Source organism: Balaenoptera acutorostrata, chromosome 5 (genome assembly GCF_949987535.1).
Source record: "Balaenoptera acutorostrata chromosome 5, mBalAcu1.1, whole genome shotgun sequence".
Taxonomy (NCBI): domain Eukaryota; kingdom Metazoa; phylum Chordata; class Mammalia; order Artiodactyla; family Balaenopteridae; genus Balaenoptera; species Balaenoptera acutorostrata.
Genome location: NC_080068.1, coordinates 5371402 through 5389830, shown reverse-complemented (window position 1 = coordinate 5389830; position 18429 = coordinate 5371402). Strand labels below are relative to the sequence as shown.

General features: G+C 35.4%; 1 protein-coding gene and 1 pseudogene across 5 annotated transcripts in view; both read left to right on the top strand.

The window, feature by feature from the left end:
- The window catches only part of FSTL5 (follistatin like 5), a 773228-nt gene extending 769063 nt beyond the window's left edge, over positions 1 to 4165 (top strand). For all 5 annotated transcript variants that reach the window (XM_007184135.3, XM_007184134.2, XM_028167007.2 and 2 more), the window contains one exon: positions 1602 to 4165. In XM_007184135.3, the coding sequence (XP_007184197.2) occupies positions 1602 to 2304 (703 nt within the window). In that variant the 3' untranslated portion in view covers positions 2305 to 4165. The remainder of the gene's footprint in view (positions 1 to 1601) is intronic.
- Positions 4166 to 14015: 9850 nt separating this feature from the next.
- LOC103004900 (securin-like) lies at positions 14016 to 14876 on the top strand (annotated as a pseudogene).
- Positions 14877 to 18429: the final 3553 nt, after the last annotated feature.

Genomic DNA, 18429 nt, shown 5'->3' with positions numbered 1-18429 from the left:
TGGAGGAAAGGGAACACTCTTGCACTGTTGGTGGGAATATAAATTGATACAGCCACTATGGAGAACAGTATGGAGGTTCCTTAAAAAACTACAACTAGAACTACCATATGAACAAGCAATCCCACTACTGGGCATATACCCTGAGAGAACCATAGTTCAAAAAGAGTCATGTACCAAAATGTTCATTGCAGCTCTATTTACAATAGCCAGGACATGGAAGCAACCTAAGTGTCCATCATCGGATGAATGGATAAAGAAGATGTGGCACATGTATACAATGGAATATTACTCAGCCATAAAAAGAAATGAAATGGAGGTATTTGTAATGAGGTGGATGGAGTTAGAGTCTGTCATACAGAGTGAAGTAAGTCAGAAAGAGAAAAACAAATACAGTATGCTAACACATATATACGGAATCTAAGGAGAAAAAAAAAAAAAAAAAGGCCATGAAGAACCTAGTGGCAAGACGGGAATAAAGACACAGACCTACTAGAGAATGGACTTGAGGATATGGGGAGGGGGTGGGGTGAGATGTGACAGGGTGAGAGAGTGTCATGGACATATATACACTACCAAATGTAAAATAGATAGCTAGTGGGAAGCAGCCGCATAGCACAGGGAGATCAGCTCGGTGCTTTGTGACCACCTAGAGGGGAGGGATGGGGAGTGTGGGAGGGAGGGAGATGCAAGAGGGAAGAGATATGGGAACATATTGTATATGTATAACTGATTCACTTTGTTATAAAGCAGAAGCTAACACACCATTGTAAGGCAATTATACTTCAATAAAGATGTTTTTAAAAATATATATATATATTTATTTTTTTAATTGAATTTAATAGAAAAATGCCATAAATCTCCAAAGTTCATCATTGTTCAATATAAAATAACTGAAACAGTGCAGGTATATCATTACAAATTATAATAGTATTTGCTTGGCAAGGATGAAAATTTTAACTTGTATTTGAAACTTATAATAAAATAAATGTTAAAAGGATAAAGATAGTTAATCAAGATGATCCTAAAATGTAATAAATAGAAGGCTAATAGTTTTATACCCCTCCTGAAAAAAATCTACATCTATTAGGGTAGAGAGGCAGCTTAAAATGACAAAAATATGGATAATTATCTAAATAGTGATGATTGTCAGATTTATTTGAAGTTCATAAACAATATAAGAAGTAAATGAAGTGAGTGAAAGCGATATATATTCAAGACTTTTATTCTTGCTGGCTTTCTTGCAGTTAACAAAGTTGATTCAATATCAGTAGGTTTAGAGACGTGCAAAATAATGTTTACTTTTTGACCCTCTAGAGTAAAAATAAATTGTATTGTTCCAATTAACTAGATATATCACTTTTAATTATTTTGCTTTCTACAGCATGAGCTATAACTGTTTGGCTGTAATGAAAGGATGACCTAGAGGAAGGAGGAAGGCAGCAAGATTTAAAGTTAATTCTAACACGATTGGGCCACCAGTTGCTGCATAGCCTGACAATTAATGCCTGGGCTGTGATGGCCCTTTCCACCTGCCCACAGTGCATTTTCTTCTGGTAACCACCCCGGAGTTTCCTGTCTAACTCTGGTTTTCATCTTTGCAGGTTTGGATTTATTCTTCATAAAGATGAAGCTGTACTACAAAAGATTGATCTTGAAACCATGTCATACGTCAAGATCATTAACTTGAAGGACTATAAGTGTGTCCCTCAGTCGCTGGCGTATACACACTTAGGAGGATATTATTTTATTGGCTGTAAACCCAACAGCACTGGGGCGGTTCCCCCGCAGCTCTTGGTGGACAGTGTAACTGACTCGGTCATTGGGTTCAACAGCGATGTGACAGGCACTCCGTATGTCTCTCCAGATGGACACTATCTTGTCAGCATCAGTGACGTGAAAGGTCTTGTGAGGGTCCAGTACATCACCATCAGAGGAGAAATACAGGAGGCTTTTGATATTCACACAAACCTGCACATATCTGACCTGGCCTTTCAGCCATCCTTTACGGAAGCCCATCAGTACAACATCTACGGTAGTTCAAGCACACAGACTGATGTGCTCTTTGTGGAGCTCGCCTCTGGGAAGGTTAAGATGATAAAGAGTCTTAAGGAACCACTCAAGGCAGAGGAATGGCCTTGGAACCGGAAGAACAGGCAAATCCAAGACAGTGGCTTGTTTGGTCAATACCTGATGACCCCTTCCAAGGACTCTCTCTTTATACTAGATGGACGACTCAATAAGTTAAACTGTGAGATCACTGAAGTTGAGCAAGGAAATACAGTCGTCTGGGTTGGAGATGCCTAGAAGCCCTATTAAACAATTATTAAATGAAGAGTTTTCCGGTACACTGCACTTAACCCATGGTTTAAATTTACAACTTACATTGCTTAACTTTTCAAGTTTGTATCCTAGGCAAACATAAGTTACTTGGGTGGCCCAAATAAAATAGATTTTTTTTTTTTTTTTTGGCAAAGACATACATAATTAGTAATATTGGTTGATTGATTAGAAATATTTAACACAATATTTAATGAGAAGCTATTATACATCAATTACAAGAATCAGATCTATAGTTATGTTTTAAGCCAATAAAATAGGAATTTAAATACTTACAAATAACTCAACTGCAGGGAATTTGAAATGATTTTAAGCATCATTTCATTTTGAGGGTGATTTATCTATTTTTTTCTCTGTCCTTTTGGTATGCTTACACCAGAAATAAAAGGTGTTATGGAACCTTAAAATTCTTAATTCAAAATATTCTGTCCCATCCACTGTTTATAATCTTTCGTGCCTTGAAGGGACTGTCACAAGAAGAAAAGGAAGGCTAAAAGCTGCATACTGACCGCCCACATCACTATAAATTTCTTGTCATTAAAAGAAAAAAGTTGAATATCTCTTGCAACAAACCCAGTCTTCAGTCATTTGTCTAACCCTCAATGAAATGTCATTTGAAGGCCTAAGTTGGCCTAAGGTTGTACACAGGTGACAAACTCTGACACTCACTGTATAATCTGCAGCATGCTATGGAAAATGGGGAGGAAAAGAGGAAAATAATTATGGTGAAATGTTTGCAATGTATTCTCAACTCACTTTGGTTTCAATCACTAGAGTACATTATATTTTTAATGCAAGTTTGTCTGGGATGTCAACTGCTTACAAATGTCTATTATTAGTGGAATAGATTTTTTTCTTTTCATGTAGTCCAGTGTTGCATCAGCAGTAACTTCCATTTCTAAAACAGAAGCATTATTTGTGTCTGCTTAGAGTAAACCACATATCGGGAAATTAATAACAGGGAGAAAAAACTGGCTAGGGAACTGATGAGTATTAGTGGTTTAGGAGAATTAGTAACAGAAATTGGGAATTAGGGGATAGCACCACAGTGGTGAGGAAAGATGTACTTCTCCATTGCCTTTGCTATTTAAATATAACCCATCACAGGACTTCGTTCCTTAATAACTTTCCTAAATGACTTCTGTTTAAATCCTACATAATCCTTAAACAACTCTCTCACTATGTGCCGTAGTTTGAAACCTGACTAATCCTCTTATTTGAGACACTGCACAGAAGTAAAAATTATTGCTGTTCTTTTTCAGGGCAAAGAGAAGGCTGGTAGAAGTGGATTAAAACTAGCGAGTTGGTTTATTAAAATAAGCGGATAATTATCCAGGCTTAAAGTAATAGCTTACATGTTTGGAGAATCTTTTTACTTATTTTTGTTTTATTGTTGCTAAAAATGCTAATGAGCTGTTGAAATGACCTCCATTTCCTGAAGGTAATCCAATAAGGTCTTTTTTAGATACAAATTTTACTCAAGTTTAAATTGTGTAAAACTGCTTAGAAACCTGAAATTTTATAGTGTGTAATATCTTATGTGTATATAGCATCCTGAACTGTGTGATACAGTAGATTACTTCTTAGCTTAAGGAAGCATTATGGGAGGTAGATTTAATAAACAACAGAAATCAGCTTATGTTTCTACTTATCTGTTTTCCTTTTTAGCAATTTTCTCCTTTGTGATCATGAACCACATAAAGTGTCCGTGACCTAATGATTTAATGTAAGTCTGTCTCATATATCCTTCTTTGGTAGCTTACACCATGTGGATGCTCTGTCTGTAGACTTTGCTTGATAAAAGGAGAATAAACCTCTTACATTTTAACTCTTGAGAGTTCAGTCAGTGTTTTAATGTAAATGCCCATGTTTTGTTTTGTTTTCCTCCCTGTACTTCGAACACAGTCTGCTGTTCTGCATTATATTTAAAGTGATGGGATGGGGTAGAGGGCAGGTAAAGTGAGACTAATCAAGGAACGACAATTTAGCTTTATTATATCAATTCTAAGTTGCTCTATGCCTTCATATTCATGTGTAAAGCAAGATATTTATCCTTTAAAGGTGTCTACATCTTTAGAATCCCTTCTTGTGTATTAAAGAAATGAGTATCAGAATGGAACATACAAGTAGACTCAAATCCTTTTCTTTCCACATCCTTACACTTTCAACCACACAAATACTGAGCCCTCTTTTTTAACAATGAAATATTTAAAATATTGACATTTATGATTCTTTTAAAAAAGAAGGAAATGCAATAATATAATATTTTCTAAAGTAGATATTTCTTTCTTCAACAGAATAAGAGCTGGCCTACAGGGTATCAGCATTACTCTATACACATCTTGATAAAAGTGTGTTGAAAATAATGATCTCATCAATAATGTGGGTATGCGTAAAAACTGAACGTTAAGAAAAAACAAGATAAAATGATAAGGTCATCGCTCTAAAAAGAAGCTATAACATCAAAGAGTAGATTTTTAATAAGCAAGAGAAAATAGTGAAGTGATAGCAAAAAATAATAATAATATGATTTTGTTGCAGATTATCTGGTGATAATTTTGTGATAGCAATGAAGGGCATGAAGTAAGAAAAGGTGTGAAACCAAGAACAGAAATAGGACGAGGGGAGGTCCTTGAGCAAAACTGACTAGAAAAAGTAAATATTTATGTAAAGAAGCTGATATCCATAACTCAAGAAAAATGGGTTATGATCAGATTTTGGAGGGAGGGAAGTGAAGAATGAAACGAATTTAAAGAGTTTAGACTTAATCCAGACAGTAGGAACTCAGCAATAATTTTTTAAAAGAGAAATAACAGTGAAAACAACACTTTCAACATTCATTATTTTCTAATGGAATGAAGATTTGACTGAAGGGAAATTAGAGAAAGAGGTATCATTTGGGAGCCTACTGCAAAAAAAAAAATGTAAGTTTGTGATCTTTAATATATGACAATTAAATTGAAAGTATATATTACAAGACAGGGCTTGTTAAGGAACCAGACTTGAGATGGCAACTGAATAAGTGTGTATGATAAAAAGAAACAAATCAACAGGTCTCAAATAAGACATCAGTGGTAAAAATAAGAAAGTCATGAAAGAGAAGCAGATTTGGGTGTGAGAAGGAGGATTTAGATAAAAGACAAATTAAATAATACTGAACATGGAATATATTTCCAGAGGAGTGTCATCATGTTTATGTAGCAAACCAATACAATTTTCAGGCATTATTCCACCTTCTGTTTAGTGATGTAAAAGTAAAGCAGAAGCACTTTTTAAAGAGTGCAATTTTAGAACCTTATCACCTTTAAGACTCCCACACAAAAGTTTTTCACAGGGTTTTCTTTTAAAAAATAAGTGAACTTGACTGGATTTTACATTAAGTATTTTAGATTTTACATGATGAAACGATATGTTTAATCATATCTGAAAGCTTGTCATATTATGTAAATTTTAAAAGTGAGAAAAAATTAAGAACAATATGGCTATCATGAAAATTAATACAGCTCTAAAATAGGATGAAAATGTACACCCCAATGTTACAACCTTACGAACTCATAAGGGGACACTTCTAATGTCACTTGTCCATACATCTACCATTTAGCGGTTCCTGTGTGAATGGGTAAAGAGAAAAAAAGCAGCACCTTATCAAAAGCCTATTTTCACTTTTCTTCCAAACACACTCTAATATCATTTTTCTCTCCTTGGACTCTTCATGCACAGAAATATGTTCTGAAAATCATGCTATAGAAATTCACGGTTGTAGACTTGAGTCACGGTAACTTTCCCCATCCTCTGAGAAGACTAAATCTTAACATATGAGCATGATTTTTTAGTCTGTATTTAATAAATGATATAGTCCTATTAGTAAATAGAAAAACCCACAGCTTTTCAACAATATTCATCAACAAAATATTCCTGCCTCTGTGGAATATAATGGGCACTGCACAGCTCTTTTACAGTAATGTGCAACAAACCATTGGTGAATTAGAAAAGATTTCACCATTTTTCTTTTATATGAGAGTACAGTAATGATAAAATTCTCAACGTTTTGAGACTTGTGTTCAAGTCCATAACTAAATTTTGCATGTAGTATAATTTGGCTGAAACTGAGAAAGAACAGACTGAAATACCAAATTTATCTTTTAATGTTTGATAAATATTTCAAAGACTATCTCTATACACACATTTTCCACTTTTAAAAGAAGTTCAGAATTGTCTCAATGTCAAAAGAATATATGGTTCCTTCAGTTGGAAATATGTTCGTTTTATTCATGTGTATATATTTTTTTTTTTCATTTCAATGAAAAAGTACAGTGTTCCTTTACACCTGGCTCTATATACTTCTTCAGTGTTACAAAGTCCAAGTGAAAAATCCCATGATAATCAAGAAAGGGACTCTACACACATGATAATATATAGATATCACAAATGGATAATCATTGAATTACTACACTATGCCTCTGCTTATTCACCTACCTTCAAACCAGTTTTGCTTCTAATTTAAGGTTCTATACTTTGTTCAGAACTATTACCAAAGCATAGCAAACACTCCACATCTGATCTTGGGAATAAAGTAGTATTCATGACTTTCTTTAGGTCATTACACATCATTTTGACACATTAATTTTCCTTTAGGGAAATAATTATTATAAGTTGAGCAAAAGTAAATATATCAATTAGATTAAGGATATGAACATACAGTATGTTAATTTTGTATAGTTTTAAAAATTTGATTGTTGACAGAAATATTACATGACTTCATTTTGTCTATATTGGTACAAATGTACCATACATCATGCAGGTTTACATAGCAGCAGTTAAACATCACACAGGGGTGTGTGTGTGTGTCTCAATTTGGGCATATGCAAAAATGGACGCATCTGGGATGGAGAATTAAATCTTAATATTCAAACATAACTCATTAGTACTTTTAAATTTCTCCTAAATCTAGGACAAGGTTGATTTAAATAAAATGTTTTATATATAAGATTTTAGTGTAAGTTTGTGGAATGATTGTAGAGCACAGAATCTCCATCCTCTACACACCTGTATACATGTGTTCTTTATAATGAACCAAAATGAGGACATAATTTCAAAGCATTTATGCAACACCTACTAATTAACATCCATGTGTATAAAGTACGAACTACAGAGAAGTAAGAAAATAAAAGAAAGAGAAAGAGTAGTGTGTCTTGATTCTGGAGACTCTATTAGATGGAGTAAATAAAGATATGTAAACATGTATAGCAATACTAAGTACCATTTAGCAATGTAATACTAAGATCTAATGAATGTATACATATGTACACATATGCACATGTATTTATACATGCAAAAATCAGTTCTCTAATATTTTCTCACAATTACTAGTACATTTTAAAAACAGTTACAGACACAAATTTAAAAAGGAAAAATAATATAGAAAGCATTCTCAATTCACTGAAAATAAACTGAGAAATAATTTTTCAACTACTTAAGAAATTATAAATATGTAAATAAACAAGCAAGCATATACATTATACAACTATTCACAAACAACACTTTAAAAAGGAATCAAATAGAGAGGTGCAGAATCTGTGGATTCTGTTTATAAAAATGAAAATGAAAACAACATACTTCAAAAATAATGTGATGCTTCTGACATTTCTTAGAAAGAAGAAACCTGCAAAGAAAGTTATTCCCACTCTAATAAAGAGAAAAAGCTGGAAAATTGCCAACATCATAATTTCACCTGAGCATAGCATAGAGCTGGGGGTGCAAGGTCAACTGGTAAACTAATTTCTAATGAGGAACAAGGAATTATTTAGCCCTTGGCACGGCACGGGAGAAAGAGGTGGCCTACATAAAAAGCAGGTGGCACGAAATCAGCTAAAAGTTTAACAAATTCTTACAGGCAATGCGGAGGGCACCTTATCAGTTTGGAATGGCTGGGGTGAAGGGGGCGAGGCTCAGACACAGGAGGATTTCCCACACTCAGAATCCTTTAAGCACATAAGATGAAAGGCCGGCAGGAAATCGGAGACACCTACCCTGGTGCTGTGTGTGACCATCTGCTGTGGGGAGCAAGCCTTGTCCCCTTGCTGACACTCTTGTACCCCAGGAAGCCAAACATTAAGCCGCTAAGGCAGGGCGGCCATCTGTCTCGCCCCCGGAACAAGCAGGGACCCAATGTTTCAGGAGGAGTAAAAGCAGACCCTCTGTCTCTGAGGGAGGAGTAGCAAGCGCCCAGCCTCAAGACACAGGTAAATAAAGGAGAGAAGAAAGGATGTTCTGGTGCTGGGGGAGGGGCAGGAAACCTGGTCCTCTGGACCATGTAAAGAACTGTATGCCACTTACACTTAAAGGGACACTTTTTGTATTAAACTCTCATTTGTCTGATATTAGTAGAGCTGCTCCAGCCTCCTTATTGTTGCTTTTGGAATAAATATCTTTTTCACCCTTTTAGTTTATATTTGTATCTTTCAATTTGAAATATGTTTCCTTTTAACAGTATATATTTGGATCTTTTTGAGTCCAGTCTGACTGTATCTGTATTCTGATTAGATTATTTAATCCATTTACCTTAAATGTATTATTACTATCATAGGAATTACATTTTTTTTTAATAGGTCTCATGTCTTTTCTGTTCCCCTATTCTTCTTTACTGCTTACTTTTGAATTGCGTGACTATTTTCTAGAGTAACATTTCAATTCCTTTAATGATCTTTTCACTCTTTAGAAAATCGTTTTTGTAATTGTTGCTTTAGGGCTTACTAGGTACATCTTATTAAAACAACTTCAGATTTATACTAACTTAATTCTAGTGAGATACAGAAATGTTACTCCCATAAAGCTCTAACCACTCTTCCCTCATTTTGTACTACTTTTTGTTATTTACTTTATGTAAATGTATGTCTTTTAAATAAACAGAAAAGGAAGAACAATTATATATTTTTTCTGGTCCCCTTTGTTGGTTCCTGTGTTAACAGAGTTACCATGCTACCATTTCCTTATTCCAGTACAGCTTTTCTCCTATTCACCTCCTTTGCGCTTTTATTGTCAAATATATTGCATAAGCGTATGTGACAGATCCTCCAATACATTATATATAATGTGTATATATAACACATGTGTATATATACTTTTAAATAAATAATTTATGTGTCAGTTAAAAGAAGACAGGAGAAGATATAGGCATTTATAATATCTTTTTAAATTGCATAATTGTCCATACTGGTGCTCTATATGTGTGTGAGTGTGTGTTTATGTGTGTGTGTGTGTAGATCGAAATTACTGTCTGTTGTAACTTGATTTCAGCCTCAAGAAATTTGTTTAGCATTCTTGTAGGTGGGTCTGCTATCAAGAACTTCTCTCAATTTTTGTTTATTTTAGAATGTCTTTATTTCACCTTTATTTTTGAAAGAAAGTTTTGCCAGGTATAAGATTCTTGACAGAAAGTTTTTTTTTTTTCTTTTAGCAATTTGAACGTGTCATCCCACTAACTTCTAGCCTTCATTTTTCCTGATGAGAAATCTGCTGTAATTCTTAATGAGATTGTCATGTATGTGACATGTTATTCTCTTGCTGCTTTCAAAATTGACTATTTTTTTGTCTTTCAGTATTTTTACTATGACATGCCTGGGTTTAGGTCTCTTTTTATTTAAACAACTTGGTCATTATAGAACTTCTTTGATGTGTAGATTATTGCTTTTATTACATTTGCATGTGTTCAGCTATTATCTTTTTTTTTTTTTTTTTTTTTTTTTAGAATATGCATTTTTAGGGCTTCCCTGGTGGCACAGTGGTTGAGAATCTGCCTGCCAATGCAGGGGACACGGGTTCGAGCCCTGGTCTGGGAAGATCCCACATGCCACGGAGCAACTGGGCCCGTGAGCCACAACTACTGAGCCTGCACGTCTGGAGCCTGTGCTCCGCAACAAGAGAGGCCACGATAGTGAGAGGCCTGCACACCGCGATGAAGAGTGGACCCCGCTCACTGCAACTGGAGCAAGCCCTCGCACAGAAACGAAGACCCAACACAGCCAAAAATAAATAAATAAATAAATTTATAGAATATGCATTTTTAATTTATTATTTATTTATTTTTGGCTGTGTTGGGTCTTCGTTTCTGTGCGACGGCTTTCTCTATTTGTGACAAGTGGGGGCCACTCTTCGTCGCGGTGCACGGGCCTCTCACTATCGCAGCCTCTCCTGTTGTGCAGCACAAGCTCCAGACGCGCAGGCTCAGTAATTGTGGCTCACGGGCTTAGTTGCTCCGCGGCATGTGAGATCTTCCCAGACCAGGGCACGAACCCGTATCCCCTGCATTAGTAGGCAGATTCTCAACCACTGTGCCACCAGGGAAGCCCCAGCTATTATCATTTTAAATAACATTTTCCCTCTTCCTCTGCCATGCTCATTTTATATATATTGGTATGATTAATAGTGTCATATCCTTCTCTGAATCTTGATGCAATCTTTTTATTCTTTTTAGCTCTTTTCTTTGAATTGCATATTCTTTATCCATTTGTCTTCAAGTTGGTTATTCTTTCTTCCATCAGTTCAAATCTAATGTTGAACCACTCTAGCAAATTTTTATTTTCTTTTATTGTAATTCTCAACTCCAGGATTTTTATTTATTTATTTTTAATCAATTCTAGTTTTTAATTTATATTCTGTATTGGACAAGCTATTGTCATCATAATTTCCTTTACTCGTCAAGAATCGTTTCCATTCTTTCTTTGACCGTATTTATAGTGGCTGCTTTGAAGACTTGCCTGTTAAATGCAATTACTGGACCATCTACTGAGCAGTTTCTGGTGTCTGCTTCTTTGCTTTTGTATGAGACACACTTTCTCGGTTCTATGGTTTTGCTGTAGCTTTTGTTGAAAACAGCACATTTTAGATAACCTATTATATCAACTCTAGATATTCTCTCTTCCTCCCTGGGCTCGTTGCTGTCCTTGTTTACTGTTATACTGTTTACTTACTTAGCTGGACTATTGTAGTAAAATACAGATTTGCCCGCAGTGTGAAGACTGATGTTACTCCTCAGAGACCACAACACTGAGCATGTGCAAAATGACTCTGTGATGACATTGTTTTAGCAGAGTTAGTTCTGACTGTTTCTTTGCCTGATGTCTCTGTTGAGCTGTCTGTCTCTGTTGGCATCACACTGAGCTGTTAGGCTCCATGAATTGCTGACTGAATTTGTTGTTGTTTTCAACAATGTCCTGGGAAACAAATTGCTCCAGTCTGCTCCTGTTAAATTCAGTTTCCTATTCAGGGATAGTTTTGAGGCCTGCCTTAGGGGTTTGTTATGATCTGGTTTTCTTTAGCATCTCTTCCTGGTTATCTCTGAAAAATTAGCTGACCTGTGATTTAGCTTGTTACCCATATGGGGCTACCAGCTTCCTCTTATTTGGTTACCACTAAAATCTCTATTGCTTTTTAAAAAGACTTTAAGTTCCTTTACACTGTGGAAATAAAGTCAGAATTTTATGAGAATAGGTCTGCTGCTCTCTGTTCTTATGATCTGTCTTTCCCCTATCCTTATGATCTGCAAAAGATCTGAGCCACAGGTCTGGAACTGGTACTGGAAATAGTTGCTCCCCACTCTTGGAGTGACTCCAGTTTTGTGAGCAGGGCAGTGGGTGGGAAATGGTACTTCCCTGTTCTTTCAGATCCTGGGACTTTCTTAAATTGTCTACATGAAATGACATGATGTAGTATCCCATTAGCTTTCTGATAACCTGAGCATCACATGAGCACTTTTCTTCACATCCATTCATCTCCAGTCATAACTGTCTTTTCCTTTGAAAGACCACTCCTGACACTTGCTGGTCCTTCTACCTGGAGTACTTATTCCCCAGACATTCATACGAATTGTCTCTTTACAGTCTTCAGATGGCTGCTTGCCAGTGAGATTTTCTGAATACCCTATTTAAAATTTCCAGAATTTCCAGAATATGGCTATCATGTTTGCTGATATTCATTTCCATAATTGAATTGATATCTAACATGCTATACAATTTATTTTCTGTTTATTATCTATGTAAACCTATCTGACACATACATATTATACAACCAAATGAGAGCAAGGAGAGCAAACCAAAAAGGACTTGTATGTGGTAGGCACATATTAGGCAGTAAATAAACATATGGGAGATGATTGGATTACTATTTTAATTGGACTCAAACTAGTTTTTGGTCTCTATAGAGCATATGTTTAACTTTCTGAGAATCTCAAATCATTCTGGCAAAAATGTATGCCTTGAATGTTATTAAACTGTGATAACTGAAAGTAACACTATTCAGGCAGGTGTTTTCTATTTAATATTCTCTAATTCTCTAAAGTATTAGAGTTAATAGACATAATGAACATTTGGATAGATGATGTATTTTAAACATTTGCCATCTCAAATTAAATGTAATTGGTTATGTAAACACGATGTTTGTTATGTTAAAGATTAATCCCTTTCACATATAATTAAATTCTAAATTAATATACATTATATTTTAGTTGTTTATAGAGGCAGATTGTCCACTTTATATTAGCCTTGTCCCAAGAAACATGTTTATATGAAATAAATAAAAGATGTTGTATCTATAGTATCCCCCCAAAATATCAGTGTATTTGGGGATAATCTGTGTTTATGTTTTGAGATTAATTGATCAAATCAGAAGTATACCATTAATGGCTGAAAATATCTACAACTTTATTTAAATTTCTATTAACTGTGTGATGAATTTATGCTTACCCCAACATCCAACATGAAATAATATGCCTTTGATTTATCTTACTCGTATGTATTGTGCATAAATTTTTCACTATGTTATCCAACTATATTCAACCTCTCCTTCCATTATTAGCTCAGGTTCTAATTTTGTTAATATTAGTTATAATTATTTGGACTGAGTACCACCATCCAAAAAAGTTACACTGTTTAAAGAAAATTATAATAGAAAAAAAAATACATGTACTTATTATACTTGAAATGCTGAAGTATGTTATTTAGAAATTGTATTTTTGAATTCTTTCAGAAAATGTCTAGGCTCAATTTTTGTTCTTTAAAATACTTACTGCTTTAAACCCTCCTAGGATTTTTTTTTTTTCATAAGGCTTATTATTACTATGTATTCTTTAAACTTGTAAAAACTGTCAAATTATGTTTAATAGTCTGAGTCTAGGGGAAATACACATAACACAGGAGACTGTGGGAAAAGTTATATTATGGGAAGTGTTTAGAATATATCTAAGTATGGGGAACAGTAACCTATAACCTTACGGTAAGCACATTTAAATTTCAGAGCTTAATATTATTGTAAAAGATCTGAAATAAGCATTATTGATAATGGGATAGGTATTCATTTGATTCATAAAAGATCTGGGTTTCAGTATAAGGTGGTATTAGAAGAGCCTCTGGTAAGTCCTACTGGGTTTTCGAGTATATAGATGTCATATTGGGCCAGAAAAATATTCTTTAGATAAAAAGTAATTTCTTCTTTGCTACTGGCTGCAAGCAGAGATTAACTCTTGACCATGCTGGACAAAATTACTATACAGCTTAAGTTACATATTATAAAATGGATATTATCTGATATATTGAACAAAAGAACTGAATGTCCATAGGAGCCCACTCATAGGGCAGAGAATCTACCCTAATCGAGACAAGCTGAAAATACTGGGACCTTGATCAATGCTGGCCCAACTTACTTGCAAGTTGGAGTTTCAGGCAAGGAGAACAAATTCAAGAACACTAGAGACCATACCACCAGCCTAGTGTCACCCCAAGAAAGGTGAGTTACTGCCCCCACCCCCAGTTCCAGAGGGTAACCAGATATTTGCCACAAGAGGAGAAGGAGGCCATAAGAACAGATATAACTCCAAAATCACCCACAAAAGAACTGACTTTACTTGAAACAGAGTGTGAGGAAATTGAGGTTATAGAGCACTCTTGAAAACAATGAAGATGTGAATTGTAAGCCATTTAGTGAGGGCTGGTAGCCCCACTTACAATTTACAAGGTGAAGCTGGGGTCTGGGTCTTCAGTAAACTTTAGATGGGAGACCTCAGGTTTCAACACCACATGTTGGCAACATATTAGATGCGCCACGGCGTTACCTAAAGCTGCAAGAAAGGCTTTGGGAGTGGTCAACAGGGCTACAGAAAAGTCGGTAAAGACTAATGGATCCCTCAAACACAAATAGACAAACTTCTCTACCAAAAAGATGACTGCGAAGACCATTAAAGCAAAAAGCTCCTTTCCTACCTCAAATGACACTTATCTAGAAACAAAAATCCATTCCCTTCAATCCACTGGATTTTGAGAGTTTTGACCTGCCTGAAGAGCACCAGACCACATACCTCTTCTTGAGTGGAGCTCCTCTCCTGACCCTCAGTGAGGCAAGTGAACTTGAAAAGCTGTTACACCTGGACCCCTTCACCTCTGAAGACGCACCCTCCATCATGGATGCCTCAGCTGTTGCAGTCTCCCTCAGGCATTCTGAGGACCCTGGATGTTGAATTGCCAGCAGTTTGCTATAACTTAGACATTTAAATTTCTTAGCACTTTATAGTTTGTGGGTATGTATTAATAGTTTGTATTAATAAAGAAATTCTTTGTTTAACAGACTCTTCCTAAAAATAAAAATAAAAAATAAAAAGTTTACAAGGTAAATTGTAGGCCAATAAGTTTACTAGAGAGAATCAGAGAAAGGCACAGCTAAGAAGAGCCCTCCTGGGTTCAGAGCAAATCACAAAGATGAACATCAGAAACTGCCTCTGCAAAAAACCCTGAATGTAATTTGAGCAGACTTTTGAGCAAGTTGCCCCCAGAATTTGTTGAAACAGTAGAGGATGCAGGGAGGGGGAAGGGTAAGCTGGGACGAAGTGAGAGAGCGGGATGGACATATATACACTCCCAAATGTAAAATAGATAGCTAGTGGGAAGCAGCTACATAGCACAGGGAGATCAGCTGGGTGCTTTGTGACCACCTAGAGGGGTGGGATGGGGAGGGTGGGAGGGAGGGAGATGCAAGAGGGAAGAGATATGTATATGTATAACTGATTCACTTTGTTATAAAGCAGAAATTAACACACCATTGTAAAGCAATTATACTCTAATAAAGATGTTAAAAAAAAAAAAAAATAGTGAATTCAGCCAGCAATTTGTAGAGCCTAATAGCCTGGTGTGATACAAAGGAGACAGACAGATTAACACAGAGATTAGACAAAGAAATAGTCTAAGAGAGCCCTGCTGAAACCAATGTCATTCAAGGATGATTGTGGAAATGCTAAAGGCCACATCCTCTGTGTAGTAGTATCAAAGGCTTTAACTTGTGTGGGTTTCACTTTAATAGTTCAATAAAGTCATAAATGAATAAATAAGCAAACGACAAGAAGTTCTGTTGAGGGTATATGTATTTGCTACAATATATTACCTAAAATACCTTGCTTTTAAAAACAACAAAAAATTGTACATACCAAGAAAAATGAAAATGTGATACAAAGGGAGGGACAAACAAACCACTGAAAATGTTTTTGAGTGGCCCCAACTGTTGCATTGAACAGGCAAAGAGTTCAAAGTAGCCATTATAAATATGATCAAAGAACTAAGGGAAACTATGCTTTAAAAAAATCAAAGGAAAATATAGTGACAATGTTCTATCAATCAAAGACAGAATATCAATAAAGAGATAGAAATTTTTTTAAAAAGCTGAATTTCTGGAGTTGAAAAGTACAGTAACTAAAAAAAATTCACTGAAAGTAGATTCATAATGATTATGCAATACTAAGAATGAGACAAAAGAATATAAAAACAAATGAACAGTCTAAGATAAACATGGAACATCACTAAAGACATTAAAATATGTGTAATGGTATTAACAGAAGAAAAGAAAAAAAATGAAGAAGTAAGAGTTGAAAATTCCCAAATTTGATGGAAAACATTAATCTACACATCTAAGAAGGTCAGTAAAATCCAAATAGTACAAATGCAAAAATATCCACATGCAGGCATGCCACAGTAAAAGTTTTGAAAGCCAGTAACAAAGAGACATAATTTGAAACAAGAAGAAGAAAATGACATGTTATTTATGGGAACACCAGTAAGATTAAGAGTGATGCATTATGACAAACAATGGAGGCCATGAGGCAGGAGATAGATGGGCTCCAGGCTAAGCATTTACAACTGGCCTCCTGTTCACACCTCCTGGGGTGAGAAGAAGATGGGTTCCATGCTGGACATTCATGACCAGCCCCCTGTTTACATTTCCTGAAGCAAGAGACAGACTCCAGGATTGCATATTTATGGCTGGACTCCTGTCTATATTTCAAGATCTGCACCTGGATATAAAAACAAGCAACAGAAATAGGATAAATAAATGGACATTGGACACTTTTATGGCAGGGACAGAGAGGGACTAAACCCTGTTAAAAGATCAAGAAGTCATACATTTCCCATCCTTGGGGCAAGGGAAACATTGCACACGTGCAGAAAGCCTCCTTGGGCGCCAAAAAGGAGGAGGCACCACCCCATAATATGTGATGCTAAGGCCATCCCATGTGCCTCTGGGCTGTAATTCATCTTGGAAAAAAGTTGCACACCCATGTTGGGGAGGGTCCTAGGGCAGGATAGGTGCGGAAAAAGAAACCAGATAATTGGCTAAAAGTAAACAAAGACCCGGAAGTACTGCCTTACATAAATGATTTAACCACCTCATACGGCACTCCTCCTCATTGGGGGGACGCCCACACCCTTTCTCTCTGGGTGTGTATCTCTGCCTTGCTCTGTCTTAACAAAACAAACTGTTTCTCTGTGTGCTCTCTCACTTATTGTTGTGCTATGTCTCTAATAAACTTTGTACCTGTTTTTACAGTTTTGCCTCTGTGAGAAATGCATTTTTCACTGGGGGCAAGAGCCAGGGAGTGTGATGGCTAGAATTCCTGGTTTTCATCTGGCAACCCAGGTTCAGTTCCTGGACAGGGAATTAAGATCTCGCTTCACACCACCACTCACTTTTGCTTCTGCAAGATCAGCCAGAAGACAGTAAGACATATTCAAAATGCTGAAAGAAAATAACTGTCAACAAAGAATTTTATATCCAGCAAAGCTTTATTTCAAAATATAGTATAGAGCAAAATAAAACATTCCCAGATAAACACAACTGAGATAATATTTTTGCTTGAAGAACTAGCTTAAAATAAATTCTAAAGGAAGTTTTACAGAATAACAGCATGAGACCCCAGACAGTAATTTGAATCTACAAGAAAAAAAATTAAAAGCATGGTAATGGTTATCATATAATTATTAAATACAGTATAAATGCATATGCACTCCCTTTTCTCTTGATTTATAAATAAATTTTATCAGACAATGGCTGTAGTTTTATTGTTGGTCTTAAAACATAGAATTGTAATATGTCTGGCAACGGCAATAAAAGGAAGTTGTATAAATCTGTATTGGAATATGGAAATTAAATCAGCCAATAACTTCAATGCCCTGAAACAAATTATTAGAATTGGAGAAAGTAGAAAAGGAAGAAGTAAAATTGTTGCTATTTGAAGGTGACATGATATTATATAGAGAAACCTCTAAAGACTCCACCAAAAAACTGTTAGAACTAATAAAGGAATTCAAAAGTTGCATGACACAAAATCAATATACAAAAGTCTGTTGCATTTCTATGCACTAATGACAAACTATCAGAAAGATAAATTAAGAAAAACTAAGTTACAATTTCATCAAAAAGAAAACAATACCTAGGAATGCATTTAACCAAGGAAGTGAAAGCCCTATACACTGAAATCTATCAATATATAAGACATTAAGGGAACAAACTGAAGAAGAAACAAATAAGTGGAAAGATATTCTGAGCTCATGGATTGGCAGAATTAATATTGTTAAAATGTCCATAGTACACAAAGCAATCTACAGATTCAATACAGTTGCTATCAACATTCCAATGGCAATTTTTACAGATATACAACAAACAATCCTAAAATTTGCATGCAACAAAAAAAGACCCTGAATAACAAAAGCAATCTTGAGAAAGAACAAAGCTGAAGGCATCACACTCCCTTATTTCAAAGTATATTACAAAGTTATAATA